The sequence below is a fragment of the Lagopus leucura genome, unplaced genomic scaffold, assembly GCF_019238085.1.
Source record: "Lagopus leucura isolate 7727_CA_CO unplaced genomic scaffold, USGS_WTPT01 Super-Scaffold_100002, whole genome shotgun sequence".
In the NCBI taxonomy this organism is placed as follows: Eukaryota; Metazoa; Chordata; class Aves; order Galliformes; family Phasianidae; genus Lagopus; species Lagopus leucura.
Genome location: NW_024962263.1, coordinates 53,838,265 through 53,860,468, shown reverse-complemented (window position 1 = coordinate 53,860,468; position 22,204 = coordinate 53,838,265). Strand labels below are relative to the sequence as shown.

At 40.7% G+C, this 22,204-nt stretch overlaps 1 protein-coding gene across 17 annotated transcripts in view; it reads left to right on the top strand.

Moving 5' to 3' along the window:
* Nucleotides 1-21,271, top strand: part of PLAG1 (PLAG1 zinc finger) — a 55,967-nt gene extending 34,696 nt beyond the window's left edge. For 8 of the 17 annotated variants that reach the window (XR_006178457.1, XR_006178460.1, XR_006178456.1 and 5 more), the window contains 4 exons: nt 5,791-5,890; nt 9,639-9,997; nt 10,573-14,782; nt 17,162-21,263. Coding sequence is in view for 1 of the 17 variants with exons in the window: in XM_042869158.1 (XP_042725092.1) it covers nt 9,756-9,997; nt 10,573-11,836 (1,506 nt within the window). In the remaining 16 variants the exon portion in view is untranslated. The other 9 variants (XR_006178468.1, XR_006178467.1, XR_006178465.1 and 6 more) reach the window with 9 other exon arrangements.
* Nucleotides 21,272-22,204: the final 933 nt, after the last annotated feature.

Sequence of the window (22,204 nt, the reverse complement as noted above, 5' to 3'; positions counted from 1 at the left end):
TCTCAATTTTTATATTTTCCTGCCTTTTATGTCACGCTCTTTGTAGCATAATCGTTATTGCCTGTATTAGGCGTATGTGGTATTAATGATAGGACAAGGGGGAATGGTTTTAAACTCAAGGAGGGGAGATTTAGATTAGATGTCAGGGAAATTTTTCACTGAGAGGGTGGTGAGGCACTGGCACAGCTGCCCAGTGAAGCTGTGGTGCCCCATCCCTGGAAGCAGTCAAGGCCAGGTGGGATGGGGCCCTGGGCAGCCTGAGCTGGTGCTTGATCTAGCAGTTGGCAATATTCCTTATGGTAGGGCTGTTAGAACTAAGTGATCTTTGAGGTCCCTTCCAACCCAAGCCATTCTGTGATAGGCATCAGCAACGTGCTGTCACTGACGGTAGACTAAGGCGGTTGCCTCATGTTGGTTTCAGTGCTTATGTTAATTTGTTATGTTTTAGCTGTAAGACTGTTTTCCCCCAAGGGTGAAGTCCTGTGCATTATTATTTTAAGTCACTCTTATGTTTATACCCAAGATCACCAGATAGATAGTTTCGTTGTTTTGCCCACATCATTCCATTCCCCTGCAGTAGCTTTCCTCCTGCTGCGTGCTTGGATTTTGTTTTGTCTTCCTGCAGCCTGCGTGTGCTCTTGCTGCCATGGTCGTTCAGCTATCCCTGCACAGAGCAGACTAGAATGTGAATCCAAACTAAAAGATTCTTCTGAAATTGGCTTCCTGATAATAAGGGAAAGCCCTGAATTTCATGATAAGACAAATACAGCCTTGTATTAAAAACAAAACAAAAACTCAAAACATCATTGTTTCTTTTGTGATTAGTTTGTGTATGTACACATGCTTCTCTTACATGAAATGCTTATTTAAAGTTGAGCCAGTGTCTACATCTTTGAACATCTATTTACAGTATCTCTTATCCAAAACTGTAAAAGGCCAAGTGGCCACCCACCTCTCAGTGTCATCTCATCACCCACTGGGGCCTGCATGTGTGTTCCTTGGTCTTCTCATCTCTTTCTTCAGGCTTGTGAGAGAAGATCAACTTAAGAAACCTAGCCAGTTCTCTGCTAGTGCAAGATAACATACCTGTTGGCTCTCTTCCTCTCTCTGCCATCCTGCACAATGGCCGAAGGCAGTGCTCTAGGCTTTGAAATCCGTCCATCCTGCCGTTTGGCAGTGCCGTGTTTATAGACAGTCGTGCCAGGTGTCTTCTTTGCTTAGGGGTGAAACGTGTGTGTACATGTTGTTTGCTGTTCAAATCTCTTCCAAATTACACAATAAAGCAGACAGAAAATTAAATGAAGTATAATCTTCTGGAACTGCAGACATGAGCCTTTCTGGCCTAGGTAGGCACCCTGGTTAAACCAACTTCTGGTTATCTATCTCACAAGAATGAACTGGGGAGAATCAGCATCTTCCTACCCTTTGTCCTTCTAAACACTGGCAGCAAAGGTGAGCAGGCTGTGCTGTTTCCTTTAAGAAGTGACATGCTGTTCAAATGAGTGTGTATCAGATCACCTGCCAAGAACAAATAGTGATGTAGACACCTGCATCTGTCAGAAGACTGATTTTAATTGAATGCTGAGAAAGACACCCCTGAAGTCATCCATTCTTCAGCATCTTTGCCAGTTAAGCATGAATTTTTATTGCAAGCTTGACCATTTTCATTGGTCAACTTTTGCAGCTGAGATCTTCCCATAATGCAAGTTCGCTGTCAGTAGGAGGTATCTCTGGAAGACTCAGGTTGGAGGCCAGACCTTCTGCAGCTATTTTGAGATGTTTCTCCTGCTGCAAAACTGCAACATTTTTCTACAAAGTCAGAGAGACTGACTACCATTTGTCCCACAGTCAGTACAAGCCTGCAGTAGGCATGGTGGTCCTTGATGATTGGGGGGATGCCTAAAGGCTGTAGATTCCAGCATGCTTTTGCCTGCCTCTTTCAGCAACTGTCCTATCAGAGGAGTTGAAAGGAAAAAGGTTTAAATCCAAATCTCTGGAAACTGAACTGACTACTGACAGAGCAAAGAAGATGGGAGCAGGCTAAGTGGTTCTCCTTCTTCGGTTGCCTTAACCCAGTGGTAGATTTGTTCATCTTCAGGAGCCCTGATGACATTTATGCAATTTGGATTGCCCTAGTTGACACACAGACCTGGTGAGGAGTTTTCTCATTCAGTTTTGCTGCACTGAAGTGAAGGTGCTGCCTGTCTGCCAGTTTAGCTCTTCTGTACCAAGGGATGTGGCTACAGTGTTTCTTGAGGCTTCCTCCAGATCTGCTGCCCTTGCTGTCACTGTCTGGTGCTATCACCCTGGCAGCTTGGTGTGCCAGACTGGGTTTCCTCAGTATTTTTGCTTCTCTGTAGCTACTTATTAATCCCCTGATATAAAAAAGACAAAAAATGGCTACTTACACTACAGTAGGTGTGGTTCTTCCATACACATTTTCCACAGGGACACCGAAAGTGATCTTTTGTCCTTTACACTGAAAGAATCTTTACTCCTTGGTGGCAAATCTGAGAGAGGTTGGACAGGGCTATCCTTGATTTTCTCCATTACTACTCTTAGCAGCAGCAGCAGCTCTTGTCTTTCTTGACTGCACATATTCATCCCCCCTCTCATCCCAAACTGAGCTGTCAGTCCATGTTTCAGCTCTCCTGTCCTCACACCGTGCTCCCAGCGAGGCCATCAGCTTCTGCCCATGTACTTCCATCTCACACTAGGTGTAGTAGTGATAAGAACAGCACAGCTGGGGAGTTCTTTCACTTATGCTACTCATGCTAGCAGTCGTGAGGATTCACAGGCCCAGCCTGGAGGTATGTCAGTATCTTCAGAGAACTTGATCCTGTTCGTTAGAGTACATGCTCACCTGGGATCTGCGTGGACACCCTTTAAAGAATCACACCATCCACAGGGTAAATAACCCCTTTTCATTTTGTTTACTTAAAGAAAGATTTAAAACCCAAGATGACTCTGTAGTACCCTTAAATCTTTTATTCTGTCATTATCACAGCTAGTATTTTAGGACCCTTGTTCTGCTTCACAACCATTAATTTTGAGAATTGAAACTCCATGCGCTGTTCTGCACACAAGGCGCAGTGCCCCTTCCTGACAGATGCTGTGTTGTCAACACTGTGCTCACATTATAACCCTATTTTGAAAGAAAACAACCATGACGACGATGATTTCCTTTATTTAAAATAAGAAATGCAAGCTAGGAGGAGGATTATTAGTTGTGTTTGTTTCATGTCTTCATCATCCTTTTAGTTTACATTTTAGTTTACATAATATTGCATTATATTTTAAAGCATTTCTAAGTGCACCTATTTCTTTGGATTCTGAAGGATGACCTGTGAATTTTGGAAAAAAGAATGACTTTATTATCAAAAGCAGGAATAAATTTAGCTTAGTCATGGGGGGGCCTTTTTTTTTTCCTTTGACTCTTTAGATGCTGTTCATTCAAATATAGTCTAACTGGCAATGATCTGGATGCCTTTAAGGTTAGCAAAGTTAAGACCTGACAGATAGCAGAAGATCTGAATAATTCTTAGAATTATAATCTGACAAATTATAGAAGTTCCCACATGGATTTCAGGCATGCACATACAACAGTGCATTTTGCAGTGTGGTGCTTCTCTGCCTCACGTGGACAATAACTTAAACTTTAGTATTGATTAAAAAATTGTTCTTATCTCATCTGATTGAAAGCTTAGCAACTATAGGCAGTTACAAGAAGAATGGTGCATCTTTGTCCAGTATTCTGCATTGGAGATTTTCTAGCACCAGAAGATTCTGAGGAAGATAGTCTGAAAATGAGCATTGTAGTGGACAGCTTTGGCATTCTGTGCATAAGAAAGTCTTTTAGCAGATTGACTGCTGTAGAGTATAGAATTTAAATATATGTATTTTTTTACATTTGTTTCTGTCAAATGTGACAGAATCTCTTCCTCTTTTGTATGTATCTCTCTGAGCTCTTTGAGAAGGCTTTGGTCTTGTAGAAACTGAGATCCCAGCTAATTGTAGCAGGTACAGAATTGCCCACGTCTGGATTCACTGCATTGCAATTGTGCTTTGTTTGTAAGATAATGGATAAGAGTACCTGACTTTCTCCTGCATTCAGTTCAGCATTTCAACTACATTTGGCATTTACCTTCTTTATTTACTTGTTCCAGTTGCTCCAGTTTCACATGCTTTGATAGTCTTCCCATGCCTCTGATGACCTGTCCCTGAAGCCATCTGCTTTTTGCTAGAGCTCCTTCAGATGTGCAAATTCGACACAATAATCGTTTAAGAGTTGAGGGGGCATTGTATTACTGTAGATAGAATTAAAAAAACAAACAAACTGGAAATAGTCTGTAAATACCAATATTGAATGGACTAAGTCCCTTTGGACATAGTTCATTAAATTTTTATGTCTGTCTGAAATGCTGTCTGCTTATTACGAACTACTGTAGCAGAAACTTTTGGATAATGAAGCTCTTCTGCTGTACAGAGTGGGAGACATTGAGGTAGGCATCATAGGGTAACTAGCTTATAATGGTCTTGCTGGGAGACTGCACAAGGAGTCATCAGCATTTTCTCCCCAGAACGAAGTGGTTTTGATGAGAGTTGTGTCTGTGCACTTTCTTGTTAGTTAAAAACAAAGCTTTCGATTTGGGTTTGAGTACTGAACCTGTTTCTACCCCCTACCTGCATGTAAAAAAGCCCCAGGTAAACTCCTGTTTAGGCTGCCAGAAAGCCTTGGTGGGTTACTGTAAAGCACTTTCACCTTTGATAGGTTTTCAAACACACTGGTTCTCTCACATCCATAGTTACCAGCAGAAGAAGTTGGGGTGGTGCAAAGCTGAACTTGGAACCCAAAAAGAAAACTGTAGTGGAGAGAATGGAAAATGGGACAGGAAAATTGTACAGGGGGCAATGTTGCGTGAAGCCATAGCTCCTACCAGATACCTCCAGCCTGATATAACACCAAGTGTATGTGTGCTATATGGAGCTTTTCTCTGGCATACTTAGATGAGTTGGAGGGAGTAAGCCTATCCCTTAGAATGAAGTGCTGAGCGTGTTTCCATTATATTCCTGTATCATCCAGGAGGCCTTCTAGCAGGAAAAGGGAGATGTACTGCAATTTCATAAAAGGGTAGAGGCAGGAAAAAGGGAGATGTAAGGGAAATTCCAGGAAGTCCCTCTGGATTTGCTCAGGCACACCTAGACTTGCCCTCTATTGGGATTTACCTGTAGCATGTACATCATTAAGATGCTTTATTATTTTTTTAAATTAATTTTATTTTCCTTTGCAGGTCACCTTTTAAGCTGCTATTTCCTGTATAATTAAGCAGAATGAAGGCATTAGGTTCTAGTAGAGTTGGGCCTAATCCAGAAATCTTCTCTTATTCAGTCTTTTCTAAGTAAGAAACTCAATTCTGGGCCCAGTATTTTACATGCTTTGCTGTTATTTCTAAATTATTTGTGGTCTGTGGATTTTTTGTTTTTAACTTTATTGAAAACTTCTTTGCTTTTGTCTTATTTTATTTCTTTGTATTACTGTCCAGCATAGCGTTAGTTGAAATGATGTAAGTATACTGGAAATTGAAGTGCATAATTGCTACTGATAATGCAAGAGCAATTGATTCATACAGTTTATAATTAACAGTACATAATGTTCAGTGCATGGATCGGTTCTGTCCCTGTTAACTTTTCCTTTCTGATTCTTTCCAACTCCCAGTCTTGCCACATTCCAGCCTTTCTGAATATCCTGATTTAGCTGGAGTCTAGTCCATTCTTCCTTTTCTTTTTCAGACCAGTAAAAATGGGAAGTACTGGATTCTGGTTTCCTCCAAGAAGAGTCAGCGGAACTGGTTAAGACCAAAATCTGAGGACTTTAGTGGGCAAACATCAGGTGTGCATTGAACAGAAGCTACTTTATTCCTGCTTTAAGTATATGCTTCTTTAAAAATAGCATTACATATGAGCTTTCATGTAATTTGTCTGTTATATTTGATACTGCATATAATCATTCATCCTGCAGTTGTGAAAGCACCAATAAGAATGAGGATTTTAAGTGATAATTATGTTGAGACACAAACAGGCAATATTACTCATAAAATTCTTTCAGCTGGTCTTTGGAAAGTGTAATATTTGAGGATCAGTGGTTTTTTTAAGTTGTATCTCCATTGCTCAGTCTATATATCCACAAGAAAAAAAAAAAGATGATTATTTACTATTCAGGAATCAATACTGAAGTTCTTGATTGCCTCATCTGTTGAGAAACAGCACTGAGATAAAGAGTGTTTACATGTGTTTTTTTTTTTTTAATAAAACACTGTCATTGCCAAAGATTGAATCCATACTATATTTGTTCTAATAATGCATTGTTAAGGACACTTAAATGCAGTTCAAAATCAGCTTAATTAGTTTTGATCATAGAGAAACAAAACTTGAATTCTTCATTCACACAAATGTGCTGATTACATCTGGTACAGCAACTAAGTTACCCAAGGTTTTGGAGAAGATGGAAGTAACGTAATATTGGCCTGAATATAGGATGGCCTCAAGCCTGGGTGTGATCCTTGCAGTTAGAACAGGAGTGAGAAGTTGTCAGTGCTGTTTACATTAAGAGTTAAACTTCTTATGCTGTTCTACAACAAGCATGCTTTGCATCAGAATCAGACCCTGCGTATCGCCCTTTGCATGACCTAATAATATCCTGAGTCTCTCCAGCTTGATGTGTTTTCATCTCCCCCCCACTTGCCCCTCAGCATTATCAGATTATTCCATTGTCTTGTCCTTGGATGTTCCTATCCATGTGCAGTGCTCCCCACAACTGTCAGTACCCCATGCCTCAAAATTTTGTCCACTCTCTCCACTTTTCACCCAACAGCTAACCTTGCCTGCATCCCACCAGTCCTGCCTGCTTTTTCCCTTGTCACCTGTTGAGCACGGAGGCCACCTGCTGCTTTGTTTCAGCATGTTCAAATTAATCATGCTCCCTTACAGCAAGCAATAGAGGATGTTCCCTTTAGCATTTGCACTAATGCTGCCTGCCCTTCTCAGGCTGGATGGGGATTTTGCAAACGGGTGGTGGCCCATTTCAAGGCAGCAGATGCTTCAGGACACTCCTGGAGATGCTGCTGTGCAGTGGAGCCATGTAGGTGCCCACAGGATGTGAAAACACTATATACAAGCATAGAGTGTGCTGGTATCTTTTTCTTCCCCAGAACTTCATTTGTCAGGAGGACTAGATGATCTCCAGAGGTGTCTTCCAGCCCCTACAATTCTGTGATTCTGTGAAAATGGCTAGAACAAGTTTCATTCTATCTTCAGGCCAATGTACATAGAAGACCAGTGTGTTTGTTTACAGGAAGGCACAATAAATTATGTTACCAGATCATAATTAAAGTGTACATTGAAAAATCTTTCCATCTACAAATTCATCATGTGAATGAGATTCTCTTCTTAATTACATTAGCAGCTCCATTGAAGTCTTTGGAATTGGTCTTCATTTACTCTTGATGCAGAAATACTTTGATTTCAAGTCTCCAAACAACTCTTCAATTTTTTTTTCTCTCATAAGCTAGAAAATCGCTTATGAGACAGAAACTGAAATTAAGCTGATTCTTTGAAGACTTCTGCACATTCCCAGTCATGGAATTGTTGTCCCTAGGCTTCATCCCATGAGTGAGAATGAGTCAGAGGCAAATCTGAAATAAGAGTCCTTACAGAAACACCTTTACTGTTGCTGGGTGTCTTTAAAGAAGTTAGTGGTTCCATGTCAATCTGGGGGGAGGAAATGTGGTCTTACAAAACCTCTTGCTTTAGGAGTGTGGTACAGCTTAATCTGCTGTTCAAAGACTATAGGGTTGAAAGGTAGCAAATTTCCATCTTGGTCTGCCAGTGTTTCTTTCCTTTTACAAAGACAAGGGAGAAGTTATGGGAAGGAGGGAGGAAGAGGCATAGACAAAGATGTTACTCTATATATATGTGTTTCAAATGGAAATCTCAAATCTGAGGCATTCATAAAAATACACATGCAGATATTAAAAAGGCACGTTCCCTTCTTCTCTACCTCCCTGCTGACACAGCCCTCCTGTCCTGTCACAGCCTGAGGAAAACACAGGCCTTCCTTCCTCGCTTTCTTCCAGCACGGCGCTGGGCTGTGGCAGGGGCTTTGGAGCTTACCAGGCCTCCCCTGCTGCCGGCTGCGATGAGTTTGCTTTGCTCATTGGGGAGGTGGCACGACGCCGGAGCAGCTGCTGCCTGGTGCTCCCTGCCTGACTCCTGGCTGCTCTGCTCCACCTGTCCCAGCAGCTGCCGGCTTCCCTGGCCCTGCTGCAAGCGGGCATGGGGACAGCCGGCCACCAAGCCTCAGCCTCTGCCCACAGCCTTGCTGCCGTCCGGCCCAGCCCAGCCTGCTCTTGCGCAGCTGTGCTGGTGGAGGCCGGGCTGGATGGCAGCTGCAGGGCTGTGACACCAGGGCGGGGGGAATTGTCAGTGTTGTGGGAGAAAGGCCTAATGTGGGGCTTTTCAGCCCTGCCCGCTGTTTGCATTGAGTGTAGCCCTCCTGCCGCCCTCCTCTCTGTCCATGATGCCGCAGACCTCGCATTTGGCCCTTCCCACCATGGATAGAGCTGGGTTGAGTATCTAAAGTAGCAGTTGTGCTCTGATGATTCTGTTAGTGACTTCTGACAGTGGAGGATTGTTGAGTGCCCTGTAGTCACAGGCACCGAGTTGCTACCATACGTTACCAGATTGTGAATTTAAAGTCATCCTTGCCAACAGATCAGATGTGAGCATCACACACCTCCTGTAGCCAAAGGCTGCTGGTTTCATTCACAGTTTGCAGTGCATCAGGAGGGGCTAGGTTCCTCCTGAAGGTCTGAGAGCCTTCATCCCAAGCTAACCTCAACCTCCACACTTATGCCCTACCCTTGTGCCTTGCAGGGTAGTTTGAGGAAAATGCAGGTTTCCCATGCTGGGCTGATAAAAAGCCTAATCCATGAAGTTTGTTAGTGAGACATCACAGCTCTGTTAGCAGAGGAGAATTTCACTTGGCATTGGAAATGATTGTAAATGTTTGCATTTTGCTAGAAAAGACATGCAAACAGTAACCAAAATTAGCCGATATACCAAAGAGTGTGAGCTTCGCACCCCCCCCCCAACCCCAAACTGCCAAAAAGCTGCTTTTCATGTAGATTTTCAAACTCCCAGTTGCATTTCAAGATGTACAGATTTTCATTTTGATAACCGTGTATGTGCATGTGTGCGTGCATGTGTGTGTATGTCTGTACAAACACCACAGGCACAACTTTAATTCCTTTGAAACCTGAAGCTGCCAAAAGCTTTCTTCATATGTTCTGAAGTGAGTTCTTTGTCTGATGCCTCCTGAAACCTGACAAACTTTGCTGTTCTCCATCAATGCCTGAGGGGAAGGTTGTGAGGTGTAATTTCAGGGCATATGTGGATCTGTTCATCCTGAGCAATGCATTATAAGAGTTGCAGCAAATAGTGTAAAGAAACCTACAGGTATTACATTAGACCAGCTGAACCTAATTTTATTTTTAACTTTTATTCAGAAGCATCACATAGCAAGTAAACTTCAGAATTTAAGTTTAGTTACAAACTAGTTGTTTCTTATTTTTTTTTTCCAGTCCCCTTTTGCTTTCTTTTACGACCACATGAAACTTGAGAAGCCATCTAAAGCTAAATCATTTAGTGGAGTTGGGCAATTCCCAAGTGTCCAACAAGAAGGCCTGGTTTAGGCTGCGATGGCCACTGTCATTCCTGGTGATTTGTCAGAAGTAAGAGATACCCAGAAAGTCCCTTCAGGGAAACGTAAGCGTGGTGAAACCAAACCAAGAAAAAACTTTCCTTGCCAACTGTGTGACAAGGCCTTTAACAGTGTTGAGAAATTAAAGGTTCACTCATACTCTCACACAGGAGAGAGGCCCTACAAGTGCACACAACAAGACTGCACCAAGGCCTTTGTTTCTAAGTACAAATTACTAAGGTATTAAACTCTATTTATCTTTCAGATTATATTATCTATTTTATGTTGGCTGTGTTAAGCCGTGTAAAAGTATATATTTGTGTACGCCTTCAGCTGATTGCAGAGAGGATGTGTTAATTAAAAGTAGCCATTGGATTGTTTCTAGAAATCTAAATTACATAAGTTTGCAAGCTATTGTCTTTGATTTTGTTTCTTAATTTGTTTTCTGTTTTTGTTTTCTGTTTGTTTGTTTTCTTAATGAGAATAGAATTTGCATTTGTATAAGGAATTGTCACAAGAAAAGAGTATGGACTGAAAATTTTTGGCTATGGACTTTTACACAAGTACTTTCATACTTGCCCATATACCCCTGTTACAGTAGCTAAAACCCACCAAAACTAAAGTGTCGATTTAAGAGAAATGGCTCGTGTTTTGCTATATTTTAATTTGTCAAACTGTCTTTGTAGTGTCATGCTTTCAGTTAAAAGGTTCTGTTGAAAAGCAACCTTAGTGTAGTATTTAGCTGCCATTAAAAAAATGAGCACGTGTGTTTTTTGATCAAAATAATTACTTACAGAATATATCTGTGTTTAAAGGCATATGGCTACTCATTCTCCTGAGAAAACCCACAAGTGTAATTATTGTGAGAAAATGTTTCACCGAAAAGATCACCTAAAGAATCACCTACATACACACAATCCCAACAAAGAGGCCTTTAAGTGTGAAGAATGTGGAAAGAACTACAATACCAAGCTTGGGTTCAAACGTCACCTGGCTTTGCATGCTGCAACAAGCGGTGACCTCACCTGTAAGGTATGTTTGCAGACTTTTGAAAGCACAGGAGTGCTGCTGGAGCACCTAAAAACTCATGCAGGCAAGTCATCGGGTGGAGTGAAGGAGAAAAAACACCAGTGTGAACACTGTGATCGTCGGTTCTACACCCGAAAGGATGTCCGTAGACACATGGTAGTGCACACTGGAAGAAAGGACTTCCTCTGTCAGTACTGTGCACAGAGATTTGGGCGGAAGGATCACCTAACGCGCCACATGAAGAAAAGTCACAACCAAGAACTTTTGAAGGTCAAAACAGAGCCAATGGACCTTCTAGATCCCTTTACCTGCAACGTTTCTGTGCCTATCAAGGATGAGCTGCTTCCAGTGATGTCGTTACCTTCCAGTGAACTGACATCAAAGCCATTTACAAACACTTTGCAATTAAATCTCTACAACACTCAGATTCAGTCCATGCAGAGTTCTGCATCCGCACACCAAATGGTTGCCACATCATTACCATTGGGGATGCCTTGTCCAATAGATATGGAGTCTGTCCACCCTTCGCACCAGCTATCGTTGAAATATCCGCTCAGTTCTACCTCATATGCAGTTTCTATGCCTGAAAAAGAACAGCCTTTGAAAGGGGAAATCGAAAGTTACTTAATGGAGTTGCAAAGTGGTATGCCTTCTTCATCCCAGGATTCTCAAGCATCTTCATCAAAACTAGGGCTGGATCCACAAGTAGGGCCACTAGATGATGGGTCTGGGGAGGTTTCCCTTTCCAAGGGCTCCGTTCCTATTAGTGAACCTCTAAACACCCCGTCATTGGACTTTTCTCAGCTGTTCAACTTCATACCCGTCAATGGCCCTCCCTATAATCCTTCTGTTTCGGTGGGAAACCTTGGAATGAGTTACACGCAGGAGGAGGCACATTCTTCTATGACTCAACTTCCACCACAGACACAGGATCCACAAGATCCTAGCAATAGTATAGGTCTTGGGTCTCTGCACTCATTGTCAGCAGCTTTCACGAGCAGTCTAAGCACAACCACCACCCTACCACGATTTCATCAAGCTTTCCAATAGGATGTACAAAGCTGGCTTGTTACTGTCTATTTGTAGAAATGCCTTAGGTGACCATTTTTAACTTAGTGCCTACTATAAGACATTATCAGTTCTCTGCTTTTGTACAGTACCAATCTCATGAAGCCAGTAAGAAATTTAAATTAACTTTTTAAAAATGTTTTGAAAGTGTTTATTCTCAGCTGTGTTTACTTCATTGTTTTTGTTTTTGTTTTTGTTTTTTTAAAGTCTCATTGTATTGTTTTCATTTTCACTGCCAATTGACCCATTTAAAATGTCCACTAGAAAGTCATCCCAAGCAAACTTTCAACACGCATCCCTTTTAAAACCTTTTCAACCTTACAGCCACTCTGTTCTATTGATGTGGTGGAGCTACCATTTTTACCTTTTATATATTACAGCATTTGCAAAGGATCCATTTCAAACGTGTATCACAAAGGTTCCTGAAGATCAGGGAAAAATTTTCTCCGGTCCCTTTCCAAAAAAAAAACCCTCTTCCCAAATGGTGACATCTGATCTGTTCTATAATGACAAATTTTAATTTTTAAATGAAGATAGAATTCAGATTTTTCTGAAAATTTGGATGTGTATATGTAGAAGTCCATATATACACATGTACATATATATAACATTTTGACTTATATTGAAGTCATTATAAAAGGTGTTAAGAATTTTGCCATTTTCTGGCTTAAATTTTTGTGGCTTGTTATAAATATTGGAAGAAAAAGAATACAGTTTAATTTTCTAAAACCGTGGCTGAACAGAACTTCAACAGAGAATCTCTGCTTGCCTAACTGACAAAAGTTTCAAGTTGAATTTGGAACTGTGTTGTGCTTTCATGACTCTGGTAGAGGAAAACAGGCAAATTTAATGGCTGATCTTGAAATATAAAAGTGTTGTAATTTAGTAATGCAGAATATTTTGTCGCAGTTTTTGTTTTAATTCTTAACTTGCTGGGTTTTTTTACCTTTAGTAGCATAGAAAGAGTACTGCATAGGAATCTTCCAGTAGCGTACTGACTTTTGTAGGCATCGGTCTTCTCCCAGCTGCCACCACCAAAGGGTGGATCAAGTCCAGCCAGAAAGTGTGTATCTATTTTAACTTCAATATTAGTGTGCAGTCAGAGAGTGAATGTAAATTTACAAATACCATTTTTTTGGGTTGTTTTTTTTTTGTTTTTTTTTATTGGAATGAACTTTTCAGTTGTGTTACATGGTGTGTTATGTCCTCCTAAGCAACAAGTTAGATGTTAATCATACTTTCTACACCTGGGTACTTGGTTAGGGACTTTTTGCCCACTGCCAAGATTTAAAGACAGGACTCTTAGGAGTGAAGTAAAAGCATATTGCTTACACCACTTTTGCCTAATGCAATATTTTCTATTCCCCAACCCCTAATAACCAAAAGAGGAAAAAAAGAAAAAAAAACAAAAAACAAAAAACAAAAACAAACCTGTGATGCATGAAAGCAAACTCGAGTTGCTGTAATTCAACAATAACACGCTTTTCCTTGTCATTTTTGTACGAGGAATTAAAATAGAAATTGAGTACATTAGTATCTCTCAAACAATAATGAGGATTCATACGAGGTTTTAAGTGGTTAAACTAAATATACTTCACAGAAACAAAAGTTGCTCCCATTTAAGGAGCTCATGCTCCAGATGTTTTATCAGTAGCTCCTACTTTTTTTTTTTAATTCTAGGAGCAATATGCAGGTGTAGTTTTACTATTTTATACATATATGTATTTAAATTTTATTACTGAAAGATAACATTTTTATAAATGTGTTTGTGTTCCAAAGGCATTAAAATAAGGATGTATTAATAAGGAAAATACCTTTTGAAATTCTACAAATTGCTCCTAGATTTTGGGTTTAGGAGCTTGTTATCTCAAAGTGGGCTTTTAGCTCTGCTTCATGACTGCTTCCTCTGGTTTCTATGAAACAGATCGCTTGCTTACTTACATCTTTAGTTGAATGATTTGTTCAATATTGCTTTTTTTTTTTTTTTTCTCATCATTTTTATAAAGGAAAGAAAAACACAGGTGAACAGAGCACAAGGTGAATGCCACAGAATGTATTTCTGGTTAAAACTCAGCAACCACAATGCACGTAGGGACAACTTGGCTTTCTTCTGAGTCTTTTCAGACAATTTGGGATGCAGAGCAGCGGCCTCCCTTGCTCCTGTGAGCTCTGTTCCACGTGAAGCAGAGCCCAGCCTCTCCCTGTGAGCAGAGAGATGCTCTGCTCGGCTCTGGCAGCGGCTGTGGAATGGATGGGCCGCTCTCTTCTTCCTGACAGTGATGCACACGGGCCCTGGGAGCTTCAGCTCTGTGAGCAGTTTTTGGATGGCCTGGAGGGAGTTCTTTGCTCGAGCGTCACAAATGAGTTCAGTTTCCTCTGCCGCTGCCAGATAGTTGGCCAGATGCTCGCTGAGGGGAGTCGATGTGGCACATCTGACACTCAGTGCAGGGCAGTGCCACCTCTTATCAGTCCCAGCCGCTGATCAGACTCGATGACAAAAACCCAACAAACACTCGGTCAACACCCAGTTCTTAGTACTTAGCCGGAGTCCTTACTCCTTGGTTAGTGCCTTAGCTTCCTGAGAAGGGCTTGACATTTCACTTCAGAGGTAGACATACATTTCAGTGGAGGAGCAGGGACCTCAGACAAGGTATTGAACCTCATTCAGTCAGGGCTGCAGCCGGCGGCTGCGCTCGGCCTGTGCCGCTGAGCTAGGATGCAGGACGGTGCGGAAGCAGATATGACACTGTAAGCAATATTAACACATTAGTGCTTTTGGATATTATTTAGGCAGAGTCAGTATTGGCAACTACTAAAACGTCATTTTTTAAACCCTATTTTCTAGGTTTCAAATTGGTTCTTTGAGGGAGGGGGGAGGGCTGGCTGATCGTGCACCACTCTTTGTGCAACTTCGAAACTTCTAGTGAGGTTTGTTGGTTTCTGTTTTGTTTTGTTTTGTTTGTTCTGTTTTGTTGGTTTTTTTTTTTAATATATATATTTTTGTGTACTTGTTGCTTGTGCTTAATTTAGTAGTAAATTGTGGAATAGAGTGATTTATTGTTAATTTGGCAGTAGCGGTTTTTTAAAACCATATACTGACTGAAACATGAGCCAGAGCTGATTGCTTTATTAAGCTAATAATGAATGTTAAGAGTACATATTTTCAGGATCATTTGCCTAGTGAGCTAAACATGTATTATAGGCCAATATTTTTTAAAATAAAGCTTGGTCAACCTCTATGTTACACATATTACAAGATATAGCACTTTCAAAAGAAAACCTAAACCTTTTAAGAAAGTTTCTTACAGGTTATGCTTTTTATTATAAAACCTTTTATTATAATTTGTTTCAAGTGCCATTAGATTACATATATGTAGGCCTTTGGTATAATGCTTTGTGTACAAAATGGTAGACATTGTAATTTTAAACAGGTACATTTTTACAGTGTTTTCTTATCAATTTGCTATATTGCACAGAACCAGTGTGTCTTTCTTAAGGGTTTTACAATGGTTTTTACTAGGTTTACATGTTTCAAACTACACTGTCTTCTACTGCCATTTTGAATACCAGTCAAAAAAAAAAAAAGAAAAAAAAAAAAAAAAAAAAGAAAAGAAAAAGAAAGAGTTTGTCCTCACCAATTGTAAATTGTGTCCTCTGGAGTTCTGGGTGGTAACCATTGCAAAAATATTTAACACGCAGTATTTGATGCAGATTTTTTTATCATATGCTCTCAACGCTATGCTGCTGTCTGAAGTTAACTTAGGGCCTGATCCTGCATCCGTAGACGTCAAGGGGAGCAGGGCTGCATCCTTCGTTATGTCTGTCTCATACACTGGTTTAGCAGCTCATCCTGTATTCTTCTCAGTCTATAGATAAGCCTCCGAAATAAATGTACTTACCTGGTATGTAGTAAACTGTATAGACTTAGCTGCCCATTCTGCATCATCCCAGTGTACAATTAAAACCATAGGCATTAGCATTACACTCAGCGTACAAACAATGCCACAGTAGTTCAAAATGTGTTTGGATAGTCCCAAAGCTTTATGTAATAAGGGTGTCTTACTTTGTTGGAAGGCAGTGTCTTTTGATAACAGTTATCTAGCCCTGGAAGTGACACAGAACTATTGCTAATCATATGTAAACACTTTTCAGTATAAGCTTCAGTGGTACAGTTGAACCAGAGTGAATGTTTATCTCCTCAGAAACACTCCTGCAATATTGTTATATTGGATCATGCTGCTAATGTAACTTGGGATACAACTCCTCTCATGGTGCTACAAACCTCCCTGTCTCATTCAGATGTATTTTTACCCATAGAAAAAAGGACTATACTAGACCTATAGTTGTATGATATATTTTTATACTGTGACTTAATTTGTCATTAATGAACTTTGTACAACACCACAATGTATTCATATGCACTTGCAGAAGTAAAATGTTGGACATGCAAATTTAAACGCTGACAAGCCCAGCTCTTGTTCACAAAAATAGATGATTTAGTTAAAATTAAATGTGGGCTTTTTATATGGTGTGGAGTGAAGAACATGCTATATATTACTAAAAGCTTCTGAATTTAGACAAAAACTGGGAAAGAGTATATTGGGGAATGATGACACACCCAAACCTGACTCGGATTGCTGAAATTCTATTTTTTAGATAGTGGGAAAATTGTTTGGACTCGAATGCTAAAATCTTTCAATGATAAAATTTTTGAGTCAAAAATAGAGAAAAAAGAACACAGAAAACCCTGCATTCCAGACAGAATTTGTGTATGTTTCTTGCATTTAAAAATTTGCTATCCTGTGATATGGGAAATTGAGTTGCTTATCATGTATATGTACTTTAAAATGTATTCACAAACTACTGTTGTATTTGTATAAAATATAGACAAAAAGATTGCGTATATATTTTTGTGTATAAGCTCTGTAAAATAGCAATCACATTATGAAGCTGCAGCAGAACTTCATTTTAAACATTCACATCCAAAGAAACAGACTATTTATTGTCCACATACCCTGATTATAAAATATACCTTGCTGCTATTAAACAATAGTGCTGCAGCTTCTTGTGGCCTACAGTGTTATGTTTGCTGTACAAAAATATGTGAACTCCACAAAATATATCAATAAAATTACAGAATGGTTTTAGTTAATGAATAACTTATGCCTGGCATTTCAATAGATAATCTCGGTCTGCATGCTTGGGATGACAATAAGTAATTTTACATGCATCCAGTTTTGCTGGGTGTAGTTACTCTGATTTTGCAAAGGTGTGACTCCTTCTGACTGATGACTGGTAAAATGTCAGTTTTTCAGAAAATCTAGCACGCATAAGTTTCTGCGTTTCATGATTTTACCAAGGAACAGATTGGATGATGCTGCTGTGTCTGTGACAAGACAGATTCTAACCGAAGAAAGCAGTTGCATTTGCCATCAAACTGCCCTTTGAAATGCTGTGGAGAGCTGGAAGGTGAGTTTGGGGGTCTCATGTGGGAGAAATGGGTGAGTGATTCGCTCCATCCCTTCAGATGAATGCAAGTAATTTATCTTTATTGTTATAGTTTGTAGGAGAAACTGTGAGACTGTGGCATGTGTTACAGGCACAGTGTGTGGGTTGCCTCTCTGATACGCTTCCAGGAGAAACTTCACTGTTTTGATATCACACACCTCCTGTCTGCCCGTGACATTGCAGAGGAAACCTTGCTGACAGATCTGACTGATGCACTGAGCCAAGAGGTACCGCGGAACCAGCAGCCTACCCACAATTGCAGAAAGTTGCAGAAAGTGTCTTTTCCCCATATAGCCGTTTCCCCAGAATGAACTGTTTTCCAGGAAAGTAAAAGACTTAACATTTGCTGTGAAACTGCTTTGAAGTCACATTTTATTGCTCTTCAAAATATATATTTCTAACGCCCTGCTCTTCCAATTCTTTCATTTTTAGATTTTTTCCTGTTCACCAGTCTAAAAGAAAGGATCTTTCCAGAGTCATTGACTGTGTCATACAGACACTTTTGCTTTCTTGTGAGTCCCAGCTGTTTCCTCTGAACTGACTTATCACTTCTGTGTCACAGGTTTCTAACTGAGTTGGCCGTGGTGTGGTAAGAGTCAACAGCTCTACCAATGGAGGAAGAGGCAGTTCCTGTCTTCAACTGCTTCTTGTCCAAATTTGCCTGAAAGGTATAGAAGGAAGGTGAAGACATAAACTGTAGTGCAGCACTGAACTGTCTGAGATTCTGCAAAGCCCCCATCGCTCCCCTGAGAGAACTCCTTCCTGTCTCACTCTGGTAGATGGTGTCATCCACCATAACAGCATTAAGATGTTCTCCTTCCAAACTGATCCCCTCTGTGACAAGTGGGAGGTGGTTGCATGGATGGAATCTGTGTTACATTCAGACATCTCTTTGCAAGATTGCTCCAGAGCTTTCTCTGTTAAATTCTGGAGCGTCTCCCAAGACTTGAAGGAGTTGGGTGTGAGGTTGAAAATCCTCAACATGACAAGAACCTCTGTTCTTATGCCTCATATAAACTGGCACATCTTCAACAGGGAAGGGAATTTTTCTGAATTCCTTTCAAAATTTTCTTATTTCTTAAAAGAGAGAGTAAATTCTTTCTTCTGTATTAACTAAATGGGTAAAAAGCCCAGGTGTCCCGTCTCAATTTCTGGAAGGCTAGAGCTAGGCAAAAAGGCAGAAGTTCAGGGTTTTATCAGTATACTGAGGGGCTTTCAAGCTCAATGAATTCTTTTTCACATCTTGCATCTTCCTTTGGCAAGAAAAGAAATTATGCTTTGTTAAAAGAAACATTCGGAAAAATGATTGGAGCTGTACAAAACCACAGCCATTCATCCCTTCCTTCTCTCTGCTGTAGCCGTCCCTGTCCAAAACATCTGTAAGAACATACAGAAAAATGGTCCCTCAATATCATCTGTATATCTGGTCTCTCTGCCCTGCAGGAATAGAAGAAAAAGATTATGCTTTCTCCCTTTGCTCTCCCTTTTTTCCTTCCTATTAGTAAGTGTGCCCTAACATACAGAATGTCTGGGGCTTTTTTGACAGAGAAATCAAAAACCTGTGACCCAGAGCTTCTGTCAGGTTTGCAAGAACTGAGCAGCTACATACTGTTGGCTTCCCTCCTTTGCAAATTAAAACATGTATTGCACCGGATCGAAATGCAGGTTTGTGGAGTGGCAGTTGCTGTAGCTGGCACAGCAATGGCTTGAGATCCCAAACAGGCAACAAGCAAGATAAGCTGGATTACAAAATTTAGTGTGTGCTTACAAGTTTGGGAAACATAATAGAGGATTAACTACTGCTTATCATTACTGGCTAGTGCCCCTGGCAAGTAGACAGCAATGTCTTACTTCCATTTTTTGAACAACAGTGGAGATAGTGATGTTGGAAAAGACAGACCACAGTCGTGTGAAATAACAAGTTCCTGGTCACGTGTTATATTCCAGGTATTTCAACATAAACATTCTCAACTAATAATAAGCACAGTGTGTAACATCTTGCCCAGTATTTTTTTATATACTTGCTTGTTGCAGTGACCCACATGTCTTCAAGGAATCAATCTTTTCTGATTAGTAAGTATTTTAAAAATGTAATTAATAGTTGTGTTTTTCCATGCCGTTGCCGTCCCACAACTTTGTCTCTTTCAGGGATGTTTGTGTCATAAAATCACCAGCTGCAAACCTCGTTTGCCACCCGGTGCACCAAGGATACATCAGCTAACAGCAGAACGCTGTGGATTCAGGACTGTAATGTATGCTATGATTGGTTTGAAATTCATTTGAATTGGGAGTTTGCCCATGGCACTGCTTTTCACTGTTGCACTGTACAAAGAAGAATGGTGCAGTGTAATTTCGTATAAATCACTCGGTGGGTGTAAAATAATGCAGAGTACCAAAATAGTGACAGTTGCTGAAAATCAGTATATTGCCTACATTTTTTTGTGTGTGTGTGTATATATATATATACAAAAGTGTGTGCGTGTATTGTGTGTATTTATGTGTACATGTATGCATGCATGGGGAAACCTGGAAAAGTTGAGAAATACATTTTGATTCACTTCAAAAAATGTAAGCATGGAACTTCAGTGTTTTTCAAGCCCAAAGTGAATCACGCAGTTGGTAGAGGTATCTCCCATTAAACACAGTGCTTGGTTTCCCAGACATATTGGAAGAGTTTCTTCCAATTACTCGATTTATCTACGAGAGGCAGCAGTTTATCTGCAGGGTGCACAGCCTGCTGTGAGGAAGGTGTTTGTCAGCTATGCCTGTGAAGCATCAGATAGAAATTCAGTAGAAGAGTTCTGTGGGCTGTGCCTTTGAGTTTAAGCTCTGGCTTATTGCCTTTATTATTAAATGGTTGCACACGTGGTCATGGGTACATACTTAAGTTCTTTCAGAAGTACTTACACTGAAAATGAAAATAGAATATACATTGTGTATGACTAAGGGGACATAAGATAAAGGAGCAACCTTCAAACTCTAACACAGGAGCAGGAATTATCTAACACTGAGGACAAGTAAGCATAGACTAACTTGCCAAACTCACTGAAATCTGTCCCGCTGTGGCCTAGTGATCATCACGGTAACGGAGCTGAGTGTAATCAGTGCTCAGGCATTTTGTGAGATGCTGGGATCCACTGCCCCTTCCACGTACCACCTGCAACAGCAAGGGTTCAGTCCCAAGCACCAGTATTACATCTGCTGTGCCTGGGAAAGCAGCTGTCACGTAGCACTAACATTGTCCCTTAGGTCCTTTGCTGCGTGCGATTCACGTTGCTCATTGAGCACAGAAGCCATTTCCTAGTCCCCAAGTTACAACTCTCAAATTCCACCATTGCTCTTTGTTATCTTCCCACAACCCAGCAAAGCTGTTTGTTAGCAGTGCTACAGGGGCAGGACTGCAAAAGCACTCTTGGACAACGTGGCTGGAAGCATTGCATGACGTGCCTTGCCTTATGACAGCAGTAATCCCACAGGGGAAGGCACCCATATCTGTGTCACCTGAAAGTGTTCTGTGGTCCGGAGTTTCACCTTTGTCATCCTCACACCTGAACTTAGACCATCTCAGCTTGTCTCAAGGTGGTCTTTCGCAACTGTGATATTAACCCACAACAGTAGGTTCCCAGTTGTTATCCCTGGTCCATCTGTGGTCAGAGGGGCCACAGTGAATGGGCTATGAAACTCCCCTGCTTTGCTTCAGGTGCCTCCAGGTAACACCTCAGAGCATTGCAGCAGAGAGAGCCTCTGCTTGGTGCTTTGAAACCTTTCTGGGATGAAAATAAAAAATATCAAGCAACTGTCTGGCAGTGTGTGTGTTTGAAACTTGATCTTATTATTTATAAACGAGGATTTAATCTTTTAAAATGGTTATTACTATGGCTCTATCCTAAAGAAGTGCTGTAAGATCACATCACAACACCCACAGATGCACTTGTTGGCATTTAGATTTGCCTCTCAGCACATTAATGAAAACTTGTCTGCATTTGCTACTACAAGGTGTCATTTGCAAAGTAACCAAACTCTAAAATACAAACTGTATTCACTTCTGGCTCGTCCTGGCAGTTAAATAAACAGTTGATTGTGGCCTATCCTCAGAGCAGGCTGTATGTATAGACTGGCTTCAAATGATGATATCGCTTACGCCTGCACAATTGATTTTATCAGAACTGCGCTCATGCAATTCAGAATACCGTTAGAGGCCTGTGAGGTGTGATTGGAAGCAGCACTTGCACTGTGAAAAAAGTGAGAAGGAATGTAAGTTCATCTTCAAACCCGAAAGTGAGATCACAGAGACTGTCAGCAAGTGGAAAAAAAAGAAAGCTTTGATTTAGAAAGGGTAAAGAAACCTCAGAAGTCACAAAGACAGGCTAAGGAGCCATGTTGTTTTCAGAGCAGAATAAGTACTTAGGAGATAAATGTAGGAATTCAATAGAAACACAGTGCTACCTTAATACTGGAAAGCACTTTTTAGAAGCCACTGAACACTCAGGCCTAACAGGGGTTGGTGCATTTTTCACTGAGCAGATGTGCAAATAATAAAGTAATGGTCATGGAGAAGAATTTAACTATATGCTTTAAGAACAAAGGGGACAGACTCTGCAGCAGGGACTGTAGTGATAGCACAATGGGAAATGGGAAAGACAGAATGAAGAGAGATTTAGACTGGATATAAGGGAAAAGTTTGTTACAATAAGGGTGGTCAGGCACTGGAATAAGTTGACCAGAGAGGTGGTGGGTGCCCCATCCCTAGAAACATTCCAGGTCAAGGTGGATGGGGCTCTGAGCAGCTTGATGCAGCTGTAGGTGTCCCTGTTCATTGCAGGGGAATTGGACCAGATGACC